Source organism: Microtus ochrogaster, chromosome 18, assembly GCF_000317375.1.
Source record: "Microtus ochrogaster isolate Prairie Vole_2 chromosome 18, MicOch1.0, whole genome shotgun sequence".
NCBI lineage: Eukaryota > Metazoa > Chordata > Mammalia > Rodentia > Cricetidae > Microtus > Microtus ochrogaster.
The window spans coordinates 22,328,964-22,342,459 of record NC_022020.1 but is presented as its reverse complement, the minus strand read 5'-3'; the positions used below and the strand labels follow the sequence as shown (position 1 = coordinate 22,342,459).

The following is a 13,496-nucleotide window of genomic DNA, read 5'->3' as shown; positions in this document are numbered from 1 at the left end:
ACACACACATACACACACACACACACACACACACACACACACACACACACACACCTGCTGTTTCACTAAGCCTAGGAAAAAAAATGCATGCAGAATGTTAGTAAATTTAAAACCATTTGGGGCTTCCTTCCCTAAACTTGAAAATAGTAATTTCCCTTGCCAAATCCCTTGTTGTGCTACTGTTGATTTTTTTTTGTTTGTTTGGTTGGTTTAATGCTACTATTGATTTAAAGGCAACAACAAGATGCAAATTGTGGTTATGAAGGGTCACAGTCAGCTTGGTGCAGACAGACTGCGGTCACCAGGCCACAGGCACAAGGGCTTCTGATTTCTGTTTTACCAGGATGTACCAAGATGTAGACCTGTGATATGGGTAACACGGGGCTCCAGAGCGTAATCCGAGTTGCCAGAGAGTCTGTGGAAATAACAAAGCTTCCATGCTGGAGACAAGCTGCCGGATGATTGAGGGTGAAACATTGTAAGATCATGAAGGCAGGAGAGTTGCGGAGTAAAGTTGCCCGTGTCAAAGGTCATCCATTGTGGTAGCAGGGGCAGAAGGAATACTTAGAAGAAGGAAAACAACTCTAGGAGCAAACAAGAGGAATTTATTGCTGGCAGAGCAACGCTGGGAAAGCGAACGCAGTTTCTGTTTCCTGGCCTTAAGAGAATGCAGCAACAGATGCCTAGAACCAATAAATTTCCCTAGGGAAGAAAAGCTACTGACAAAATAAAAAAAAAGAAGATTGCTTTACATCAGGTGAGGTAGAAATGAGTGCAGTTGATGAGAACACAAGTCCCCAGTCTGCTAAGATTTAATCTTAGCAGTGGAGTGGCCACACAAAGCAACTGTCTCCGGTGTTACGTCTCAGTCAGAGAGCGGAGCTTTGCCTCAGAGTCTTATTGGCTTGGAGAAAACACAAATAGTTGAACATTGAGTTTTAAGGATAGAAAGGATCTTTGTAATAATTTTTCACAATAGCAAACCGAGACCTGACCAAAGGAGATAAATGGTTTGCCCAAAGTCTCCGCCGAGTGAGTCAGATTGTGGCTGAGCAGGAGGGAGACAGAACTTGAGGGCGGGGCTTACGCATTTGCTCGGAAAGGCTTGAGGTTCAGCATTAATCTCGGTGAATTAGAAGTGAGTTAAGAGCTGGTGTAAAGGAAGAAGGTCTCCTTAAGACCAAAGCTGATCAAGGGAGATGACAGGATGGTCCCAGGAGATCTGTGTAAGAATTCGTTCGGTAATGTGAAGATTTGTGCGGAAGAGGCGGGGCTCTAATTGAGGAGAAAGAAAAGAATAAGAATTGCTGTTATCTTCACTTTGCTATCAGGTGATGATGTAGCATTTCATCTTCACGACCTTAGCAAGCTTTAATTAAGTGTCAAACACGGTCAGAATCTAAATTGTGTGTAACCTAGGGAAAAAGCACATGCATATTCCACATGGACTGGGAAGGCCTGCGGGGAAGTGGAGAAAATGTATTAGATTTCCTCTGCCCTGTGGTACTGTCGAGATGACTGTTTAAAAGCATTCTCCCGAGCCGGGCGGTGGTGGCGCACGCCTTTAATCCCAGTACTCGGGAGGCAGATGCAGGCATATCTCTGTGAGTTCAAGACCAGCCTGGTCTACAGAGCTAGTTCCAGGACAGGCTCCAAAAACCACAGAGAAACCCTGTCTCGAAAAAACCAAAAAAATAAAATAAAATAAAATAAAATAAAATAAAAACATTCTCCCTTTCTCCCCATCTCCTCCATCTCCCCAATTCCCCATCTCCCCAATTCACCATCTCCCCATCTTCCCATCCCCCCATCTCCCCAATTCCCCATCTCCCCCATTCCCCCATCTCCCCCATCTCCCCATCTTCCCATCCCCCCATCTCCCCAATTCCCCATCTCCCCCATTCCCCCATCTCCCCCATCTCCCCATCTTCCCATCCCCCCATCTCCCCAATTCCCCATCTCCCCCATTCCCCCATTCACCTTTCACATCTCCCCACCATTTTTGAGACAGGGTTTCTCTGTGAAGTCCTTGGCTGTCCTGGCGCTCACTCTGTAGACAAAGACTGGCTTCGAACCCAGAGATCCACTTGCCTCTGCCTCCCATGTGCTGGGATTGAAGAAGTGTGCCACCACTGCCCTCTCTTCCCCTCTCCTCTTTCCCCCTTCTTCTTCTCTCCCATACATTAATTAATTAATTAATTAATTTATTTTGGTTTTTCGAGACAGGGTTTCTCTGTGGCTTTGGAGCCTGTCCTGGAACCAGCTCTGTAGACCAGGCTGGTCTCGAACTCACAGAGATCTGCCTGCCTCTGCCTCCCGAGTGCTGGGATTAAAGGCGTGCGCCACCATCGCCCGGCTCCATACATTAATTTAAAAACAAAAGCCTTGTTACATTTCCCACACTATCTTGTGACTCTCCTTTCAGGCGGGGGAAACAGACAACGTGTGTCAAGTACAGGCTTGGGAAGAGACTGAGACACAGGCAGGAAGTGCGCTGGGTTTTGAGGTTCATCTTTTGTAGCACTTGAAACTACTAGATTTGTACTGTAAATGATGATAGACCCCTCCCCCTTTGATAATTGCCTGACTGTGCTGCTTTTAAAGGCCGTGTGCCAGTTCAGGGCTTTTAATATTTTCTCTTCCTCATGATGTAAATCCTTGTATCATAATTAAAGTGTAGCTGGAAGGCAGCAAAAAGCACATGCATATTCCACACCTGTGCATAAACACGACTTACGAATCACACCTGGAGGTGGTGCAGGTCTACTATAGTCTCAGCGTTTGGGAGATCAAGGCAGGAGGATCGGGAGTGCAGGCAGCATGGTGAAACCATCTCAAGAAAAGAAAGAAAAGCATTATAGGAGATACTTTTTTTTTTTTACATACATATTTCCTTTATTTGCTAATGATTTTTTTTTAAAAAAAAAGGATTAGATAACTTTAAGGACTGAGTGATAAAATATCCTTGATTATAAGTGCTAGGATTTTTTTATTCCCAGATTGCACCTGTGTCTTCTGGAACAGTTCAGTCGCAGAAGAAAATGACACTTTTATTCTTGTAATGAGACATCATTAACCGAGGCTTTTTGTAAGCGTGTAATTTCAGACTTCATTACAAGCTGGGCTTGGGCGTCCACACCAGCATCACTCAGGAAGACCGCTTCTCCTGGGACTGCAGGAGCCTTGCATTTTTAATGCTCTGTTAGAATACTCATGAAGCAGCATCGCCGGTAGAGGGTGTTCGTCTTCACGGCACCTGGTCATGAGGCTAGGGACTGGTAGACCTTCACTGGCCTTCCGTGAGACTTTCAGTTTGAGAAGTAAAAGTATGTGATATAATCTGAAATTCATTTTGATTTAGTCCTTTCTCCTGGCAAGGTAGAGGAAATCCACACGTGTGTGTCTAGGAAGTTGTTTTTCTTACTGTGTAGGTGACTGGCCTAGAATTTGCTCTGTAGACCAGGCTGGCCTCACATTCACAGAAATCCTCCACCAATCCTTCACTTGCCTCTGCTTCTGCCCTCTGAGTTCTGGCATTAAAGGTGAGCGCCATCATGCCTGGCTAGGTTTTTTTGTTTTGTTTTCGTTTTTCGAGACAGGGTTTCTCTGTAGCTTTGGAGCCTGTCCTGGAACTAGCTCTTGTAGACCAGGCTGGCCTCGAATTCACAGAGATCCGGCTGCCTCCGCCTCCCGAGTGCTGGGATTAAAGGCATGCGCCACCACCGCCCTGCAACCTTCTGAATTCTACAATGGATGAGAATATACAAACAGCACTTTGTAATACCCGGCATCCATCTTTGGAAGCCCCCTCCTCCTGGGAGTTGCCTTGGTTTGGACTCCACCTCCGGAAAAGCCCACCAAGCTCTGACCCCTCCCCAGGGATGGTCAGGACCACTGCCATGGGCTATTTAGGCTGCAGCCCAGGAAAGGAACACGTTTTCCTTGCCATGTTCCTGGCCACCCAGGAGCGCTGCATTTATTAAGCATAGGCATCTTTTATTCCATCTAATTTGATTTGATCGGAATTATTTGCGTTAGTGGAGAGGCTCGTCTTAAGATTATTCCTAGCACACTTGTCTTCCTTGTAAATGTCTGTTCTTAGAGGAAAGTATTGCTGAACTAAGCCATATCGGTCTTGCTAGGAGAATTGAGCTTGAGATAACGGAAGCTCCTGACTTCCTGATAAACATATCGAAATATGTAGTGATATTTAAGCCTGCCCATGAATTGTACAGTGATGCCATCCAGAATTTTATGTCTAACCCTAAACCCAGAAATCAAGGGGTGATTTCCTATGGGCAAGAACAGATCTGCCACTGACCTGATCCCTTTGACAGCAGCATCTACTGAGCCCTGAGCCCTCAGTCCTGAGAGTGTGTCAGGTCTCCCAGCAAGCCTCGTGGGTGTCTGTGGGCGTGGCCATGAAAATGTGTGAGCACACACATGTACCCACGTGTCCATAAATGAACATATGTTCCTGTGTGATGTTGTTAAATGGAAGTGCTAGGTTCAAAGGATGGCTGATGGCCTCAGGTCATAGACTTTGTCATATTTCTAATGTTAATGCCCAGAGCAAGTATGTTCACTTTTAACTTACTCTACAATGAGAAGATGGAACAGGGTCCTTCGAGCCCCGCAAACTCCCATGACTAGGCTCCTTCCCATCCCATAGTCCTGTGCGGCTTTCCCGTGACTTCCTTCAGTTACACCCCCAGCTAGGTCCACTCCTTCCCATCTCAAAGGTCTGCACAGCGATTGATTCAGCAACCTGAGTTCATGGGAAATAAACAAACAGTACCAGTGCACAAAATCAAAAGAGGCCTATCAGAATACCGCAAAATCAACAAAATGACAGGAATTGATACACGTTTTTCAATAATAGCTCTTTATACGAATGGTCGCAATTCCCCAATAAAGAGGCACAGACTAGCAATTAGGATTAGAGAATAGGATCCATCTTTTTGTGCCTCGAAAAAAAATGTTTCACCGTTAATGGTAGATACGTTGGGGTGAAAGGGTGGGAAAAGGTATTCCAAGCAAACAGAACAAGAAACAAGTAGGTATAGTTAGCCTAATGTCTGACCAAGTAGACTTCAACCCGAAACCAATTAGAAGAAATAAGGAAGGTCACCTCATATTCACCAACAGAACAATCCATCATAAGGACATTACAACATAAACATATACACACCAAACCGTGGGCATACCCAAGTTTGTAAAACGAGATCTAAAATTATAGATTAAGCCCAACAGTCAGTGGCAGGTGGCCTCACACCCCATTCTCAGCAGTACACAGGTCACCTGGACAGAAGTTAAACAGGAAGAGTGGAGTTAAATAACATCAGAAATCAGATGGTCCCAAGATCTACAGAGCATTTCACCCGAACTAAAGAATACACACTCTTCTCGGCACTCATGGAACTTCTTCCAAAACCAGCCACATAGAGGGGACAGAGAAAGTCTTAACAAACATAGGAAAGTGAACTAATGTCCTTCATTCTCTCTGACCACCGTGGAGGAACGCTGAATACTATCTCAGCAGGAAACTGTGAAAAATTCACTAACTCATGGAGACTACGTAACACACATCTAGGTGATACACAAGTTAAGGAAGAAATCAGGATGGAAATGAAAAATTCCTAGAATTGGATGAAAATGGAAACACAACATACCCACATCTGTGGGACAGTGAAGGCCATCCCCAGAGGACAGCTGATGGCTACCTACCTACACAACAGAACCAGAGAGAGCACGATTTAATAGCTTAATCGTACCCTGGAAAGCTTTGAAAAACAGTAACAGACAACACCCGTAAACAGGAAGAGATAATCAAAGTCGGGGCTGAAATGAAGGAGACAGAAGTGATAAAGACAGTAGAAGGGATCAGTGAAGTGAAGAGTTCTATGAAAATATTAACAAGATTGCCAAGTTTTCAGCCAAATTAATCATAAGATAGAGAAGGAAGACTTGGATCAATAAAATTAGAGATGAAAAGAGACATTACAGCAGTCAGAGGATATACAGAAAACCATAAGGCTATACTGTAAAATAAGTTACTTTGTTTTATAGACTTATGAACACTGTATACTTGTGTGTATATACTTACAGGTACGTATGCCTACTTAAGGATATATTAATCCAGGTTTTGATCCCCAGCTTTTATAATGTAATCGAATTGTGGTTCTCTTGCTTGAAAAGCGAGGTTCAAGTGGCTGAGAAGCTAGGACTGCCTTCGTTGTGTCCCGTAGATTTTGGTATATTGTGTTCCCCTTCTCATTCATGGGTGGATGTTAACTTCACGTTTCTTCATTGTTCCCGAGACAGGGTCTCTTTCTGCTGCCCAGGGTGGCTCAGACCCTGCGTTTTCCCACCTCAGCCTGCTGAGTGCTGAGACCCCAGGTGAGTTTCACCATGCCTGGCATAGACGTGAATTCCAGATGCCTGCTTTGTCTTTTCAGAATACGGCAGGAGAACGACATGGTTGACTCAGCGCCTCAGTGGGAAGCCGTATTAAGGCGACAGAAGGAAAAAACCCAAGTGGATCCTAACAACAGGCGATCCAGACACAGATCTCGCTCGTATGTGGTTCTTGTTCCAATTTCGTTCCAAATCCGGAAGCTGGGTGGGGCAGGTGTTGGATGCTCAGGTTGCCCACTTACAGGCGCCACTTCCACGGGGACCAGCCAGTTTATCGTCTAACCTTCTTACATGCTCACCATTCATTAACCGTTTCTGAAGGCTCAGAAGTTGGAGCTCAGGCAGAACAAGGCCATCAAAACCCATATTTTTAGTTTCATGTTGTTTTTCAACAAATGGATACATCCAACCATAGAACCAGAGCCGCCTTTGTTCAGAAGCCTGGCTGCTGGTGAAACACTTATGCTTTGCCCAATCTGAGTCTACAGGATTCTCCAAAGTCTTCTTCGAAATCGAACCCGATGTGACTGTCTTCCTGTCACATTACCACTTGTGAGCAGTAGTCACTGAATGATTCATTACACCCCAATGTTGAGATTTGCCTGCCCCTCCTGTTGCTAGGCAATGACATGTGTGAGCAACATTACCCCGTAATGGCGAGATTGCCTGTCCCCCAGATCAATCACCTGTGAGCTGATAAAGTGGTGTGCCTACATGCTCGTGTGTGTGTGCATGTTCATTAGCGTGCACAGCAAAAATTAGGCCACCCTGCCTGCTCCACTTGCCACGCTTGCCTGTTCCAAGTGAGCTGGGACTGACAGCAAAATGTGTCGTGGTCCTGGGTGACCAGCTGCAATGGGCTGGGGTCCTTACTCCTGGGAGGAAAGAGGAGTGTCTGAACAGGAATGGGCGTGGAAAGTTGGTGGAACAACAAGCTGGGTATCTCTGAGGGCGCCAGAAGCTGAGAATGCATTGTTAGATTGACGGGAGAGACACGGGAGGCTACAGCATTGATCGTGTGCCGTGTATTTGAAGGGGGATGCTCCTTAGTTACAGATACTTAGCTGGGGTCTCATGGGGCTGGAGCGATGGCTCCGTGGTTAAAAGCACTTGTTGCTCTTGCAGAGGAATTAGATTCTTTGCAGACACCTACATGGTAGGTAGTTCACAATCATCTGTAACTCCAGTTCCAGGGACTCAGCACCATCTTCTGACTGCTTTTGACATCAGACACACATGTGGTGCACAGACATACACACTGGCAAAACATACACACTAAAGTAAATAAATCTAAAACACATAATGGAAAACAGAGCCTCACTGTGTAGCCCTGACTGACCTGTAACCTGCTGTATAGGCTTAGCTGGCCTTCAGCTCTTAGAACTCTGCCTGCCTTTGGCTCCAAGTGTTGGGATTAAAGGCATATGTCATTATACTTGATAGAGAACTTTTTGTTGTTGTTGAGAAAGGCTTTCAAGCACCTGCTAGCCTTTGGCCTTAAACTTACTCCTGCCTTCCTGCCTTCTTTCTTTCTTTTTTTTTTCTTTTGAGACAGGATTTCACTATGTAGCCCTAGGAGACCTGGCCTGGGGTTTGCTATAGAAACCAGACTGGCCTGGAACTCACAGAGATCCACCTGTTTCTACCTCCTTAATTCTGGGATTAAGGGCTGGAGAAATGGCTCAGAGGTTAAGAGCATTGCCTGCTCTTCTAAAGGTCCTGAGTTCAATTCCCAGCAACCACATGGTGGCTCACAACCATCTGTAATGAGGTCTGGTGCCCTCTTCTGGCCAACAGGCATACACACAGACAGAATATTGTATACATAATAAATAAATATTTTTTTAAAAAAGCCACCAAAAAAAAAATTCTGGGATTAAATGTATATACCTTTACATCCTGCCTAGGACCTTGAATTTTTGATCTTTCTGCCTCAATACCTCCCCAAAGTAAGGATTACAGGCAGATACTATCATGTCCGTTTTTTTTTCTTCTTTTTTTTTAATGTGGCACAGTGGTTTTCAAGTTTTCGCTCTGTAGTAGACCAGGCTGACCTCGAGCTTACTGAGATCCACCTGCCTCAGCCTCCCAAATGCTGGGATTAAAGGTGTGAGCCATCAGGTTTTTTTTTTTTAAATAACAAACTTATAATTTGGGAAGAGTTTCTCTCTGTTTTCAGGGTTCATATAAAATCAGCGTTATTTCTTCTTTAAATATCTTGTATAATATTTCACTGAGATTGCTCCCCTGATGGGTCCCAGGCTGAGTATTTACGCATTCTTGACCTTCATATTTGAGGACTGCAATAAAGACCCACACAGATTTGCAAAGAAGCATGGTAACTTTATTCTAAGCAGAGTGATAGGGCAGGCCAGATACACTGTCAGGAGTGGCAGTGGGGCCACACAGGTGAGGGTGCCCAAGGGCCCCAGGATCAAGGGCCTGGGGCCTCTCTCTATGCTGCCTAAAGGAAGGAGGAGTTTGGTTGCTAGGGGTGTGTTTACATATTCTCTATTGTGACTGGAAGATTTGCACATGCTTTTTCCCACAATGCATGGGATCATGTATGCATCCAATAACACATAGGCACATGATGGAAAATCGAGGGTTTCCCCTACAAATTCACGTAGAGGGCTGCGCGGGCCTTTGTGGCACGTTCATCCCAAACTAGTTCAAGTTGAACTGGCCATGTGATCACAGACTCAGACCTAACTCTAGTGTGGCTGAGCAGAATCTGTCTCAGCTTAGGGGCTGCTGAGGGGTAAAGGGAGGAGAAAGGTATTCCATTGTTCAGAGCCCGGTGTGCATGCGGCTTGATGCAGGTAGGAGTCCTAGACAACCAACAGCTTGTGGGCTGCATTGTTCAGAGGTGTGTGTGTGTGCGCGCACATGCGTCTGCACATAGTACATGTAGTTCTGGGTGTCAGGCTGCCCAGGGAGCATCTTACTCGTCCTTTCCCCCTTCCTGTCCTAATCAGGATCATGAAGTTAGGAGGAGGATATACACAGCACGGCCCAAAGAGTGGAGTCCTGGGTGGCTAAACTATCCCTGCTGCTTGCCTGCCTCAAGAGTGTTCGCCAAGATCTTTCTTTGTGGGAAGTTTTGTATTGTGAACTCCATTTCTCTTTTACAATTTTTTATTTACTAATTATTATTAGTTTGTGCCCTCCACCCCCAAACAAACATGAATGTGACCGGCTCTTACCTGTTAAACGTTAGGAAGCTCGGTGTTATCTAGGATATGTTTCAGTTCCATTCCTGTGGCATTCGTGTGTGCTGCTGTGAAATCTGCATAAAACAGGGTCAGCTTCGGTCTCGTTGAAACTGCTTCACAGGAGGAAACCTCCACTCCTTGGGTTGTGCAGGAGAGGCTATGCCCTGGGCCCTCAAACAATAGTCTGCGTGAGCTAGTGGGCTCCACCGCCCCCTGGTGGCCACCATGTGGTACTATTTTTACTGACTGAAAACGATTGCTCATGGGATCAGTGAGGCTGTATAAGCACTAGATCCATCAGAACACAAATCCAGCTTAGGTGGATGTTCAGGGGCGTTTCTGGATGCCCCTGCTCAAACGTCGACAGCCGGGCTACTAGACATCATTTTCCTAATCAGGACAGGAAGGGGGAGAAGATACTTCCTAATTCCACTTTTCTGACCATTAAGGAATATCTGAAGAAGTACTAAGGGTTTGTTAAGTGCTTTGAGGTCTCTAAGTAAGTATAATTTTTGCATTTACAAGTTTTTCAATTTGTCTTTTAGAGATTCAGCTAGCTTAAAGATGACAAAACAAACCGAGCTGGACACTACCATGTTGGTTATTTGAAGTAAATATTGTATATTAAATATTATTGCGTAGCTATTTTGAGACTGTGTAGCCCAGACTGGCCTGGAGCTTTCACCCCCCCCCCCCAGCTGCACAAGTGCTTGGATTACAAGCTAATCTGTCCAAACTATTTTCTCCAATTGATTTAAAGTTGAATCATTGCATAAGCATAGATAGAGATGCTTTTGAAAAATACTGGACCAACGCTGGGAGCGTGTTTATATTTGGTGTGTTTTATATCAATGGACAATCAGGGGGCTTCTTTGAATCAGAGTGAAGAGTTTAAACACAGTGTCTATGTAAGTTTTCTTTTAAGACAGGGTCTTATGTAGCCCAGGCTGGCCTGGAACTCAGCATGTAGCTGAGGATGGACTTGCTCTCCTGAGCCATCTTCTGAGTGCTCAGATTACAGGCATGTGCAGCCATACCTTGTCTTACGTGTGCTGGCTTAGAACCCAAGGCTTTGTGCATGCTAAGGAAGCTCTCCTAATTGAGCTACAGATGAATGGCTATTGAAATTTCATGGTTTTCTAAACCCACAAATCTGTATTGAACTGTAGGCAATGTGAACCTTATATGTGCAGATATAAGCATAAATCAGCATATTCAACTTTAAGGTGGCTACTGTTTGTAGATCTCGGGTGGTCTAGCAGTCAGAGGAAATTGACATTTTTTCCCCCAGCTTTAGAATTTCCCCCTGCCTGAGCTCTTCGAAGTTAGGGGACATAATAGAACTCAGTTTCCTCAGAATATTGCCATTTCAGGGTCTTAGGACATAAAGAACAGACTAAATGCCTGAACTTCTTAGGTCCAGAATTTATGGCTTAGAGGGACTGGTGATCCTGTCCAGGCCGGAGGCAGCTTTCCTGCTGAGTTTTCAGAGACAGAAAGATTGGCATCATGAATGGAATCACAAGCCTTATTTACACATGAAAAAGTTCTTAGCCCCCTCCCCCCATCATAAGCTAAGGAAGTCTTCTGGCTAAAAGTACAAGCAGAAAGGCATAAATAAGAAACTAGAGTTACTCGAAGCTCCGACAGTCAGTAAAAATGCTCGCTGCGGTCAGGCTTTTGTTGTTTCTTGGTGTGTCTGGGCATGCGGCACTGGGGATCTAATGCAGGCTGTTGCATGTGTTTGGCTCTGGCTTTATCATTGAGCTATACTCCCACCCTTTAACAGGTTGTTAGCTGCATGGATGTGTGCGTTTAAATTGCGTCGCATTTCCTTGGAGTGCATGTGTGTGTATTTACATGTATTGGAACGTGCATGCCGTGGTGAACATGTGGAAGTCAGGGGACGACCTATGTGATTTGGGTCCTGGGGATGGAACTCATTTCACTCAGCTTGACAGCAGGTGCTTTTACCTGCTCAGTCGTTGCACGCATGCACACACACATGCCTGTGCGTGCACGTACACACACACCTCATTTTCAAAAATCGATTGTAACATGAAGACAGCTATAGTCCTCCAGCAACGCCCTGTCATCTTCCTCCTCGTCATCTCTCACCACTAGCTTTGGCAGGGTGGTCATGGGTTATGTATTCTTTGCACGTGGTTTTGCTTTCTCCTCAACCCTTGTAAAGGCGCTAAGCTTTGAGCTCACGCTTTCAGATGACGTCACTTTGTGCTCCCTCTCGTCACTGTCGCCAACTGTGATGTGGGTCTCACTCACTTTTTTGCTTTTTGTTTTAAATATCCAACCCCTGCCTCCTGTCAGTATTGTTTCCACAGTCACACACTGGATCTTTACAATCATGTGGCCAAGTACTTCTACCACTTAATTTTAGCTATTTTCAGATTTGTAGTTTTCAGGTGGGGGCAACTTTGTCCTCCTTCCTGGGACACTTGGCAATGTCAATAGTCATGTAAAAGTTTTAATTACATTTATTTATTTATTTGTGTGTGTTGGGGACAGGGTGGGAATTATGCCCTACTGTGTGTGGAGGCCAGAGAACAGCTTTTTGGGTGTCTCCACCATGTAAGTCCCACGTAAGGGATCGAACTCAGGTCACCAAGTGGCAAGCTCTTTACATGCTGAGCCATCTCCTGGGCTCCCCAGAGTCATTTTTTCTTTAATATAAATGCTGTGGGTGTCACTTACATAATCTTACAAACCACGGGGAAGCTTCCAAAGAGTTATTGCTCAAATGTCAGCAGTGTTGAGGGTGTGAAAAATTACGGTAGCATGAAGACAGCTAACCAGTTCTCCAGCACCTGTCTATACCATAAAGACAGCTAACGAGTCCTCCAGCACCTCCCTGTACCATGAAGACAGCTAACTAGTCCTCCAGCACCTCCCTGTAACATGAAGACAGCTAACTAGTCCTCCAGCACCTCCCTGTAATATGAAGACAGCTAACTAGTCCTCCAGCACCTCCCTGTAACATGAAGACAGCTAACCAGTCCTCCAGCACCCCCCTGTAACATGAAGAGAGCTAACCAGTCCTCCAAAACCTCCTGGTAGCATGAAGACAGCTAACCAGTCCTCTAGCACCTCCCTATAAAACAAAGGCAGCTGACTAGTCCTCCAGCACCTCACTATACCATGGGGACAACTAACCAGTTCTCCATCACCTTCCTGAAAGAACAGCTTACCAGCAGAAGTGCGCCTTCATCCATGTATCTTATGCTAGACTATTGAGTGGCCTCCGGTGAGAACTGCATGCTGACTCAGCGTGTTGAAGTAGAAGCATAGCTTAGTTCTCTGAAATATTTGCCCCTTCTTAGTTCATTTAAAGGGCTGACAGACTACCCAGGGGATCAGATGGGCAAAGTGTAGAAAAGGCAGGTTTTGTTCAAGAGACCTTCCAGAAGCATTTGAATGATTTTTTTTTTAAAGCATAGAGTTTTATATAACAAAATCAACACCATTTGTGGTCACACACCCAGGCTTTGTCCCCAACCCTTACCACATTTCACTCCTTTTGATTTGACAGAAAGAGCAGGTTTTTGTTCTTCCCCCACCCAGTCCACACACACAAAGGAGAAACCGTTTAGTAAATTCTGTGGCTAAGTAAATAGCTTATTGTAGTCTGTGGATTCAGCAGACCCTGCCAGAACACATGAGAGAAAAATGAAAGCATTGATATTGTATGCTGGAAGCAACACTGAACCTCAGTGTAAAATTCCACAGGGCAGGGTTTATCAGTGGTTTAAACTCTTGGCCTCTTTGTTAGGGCCTAGCACCTTTCTTTGGGCCTCTTATTGGATCTTGTTTTCTCCTGAGGGCACTGAAGAGTCCCATTCTGTGACA

General features: G+C 45.1%; 1 protein-coding gene across 2 annotated transcripts in view; it reads left to right on the top strand.

Annotated features, from left to right (window-relative positions):
* Window positions 1-13,496, top strand: part of Epb41l4a (erythrocyte membrane protein band 4.1 like 4A) — a 194,541-nt gene that overhangs the window by 174,158 nt on the left and 6,887 nt on the right. For both annotated transcript variants that reach the window (XM_026783583.1, XM_013349628.2), the window contains one exon: window positions 6,459-6,578. In XM_026783583.1, the coding sequence (XP_026639384.1) occupies window positions 6,459-6,578 (120 nt within the window). The remainder of the gene's footprint in view (window positions 1-6,458; window positions 6,579-13,496) is intronic.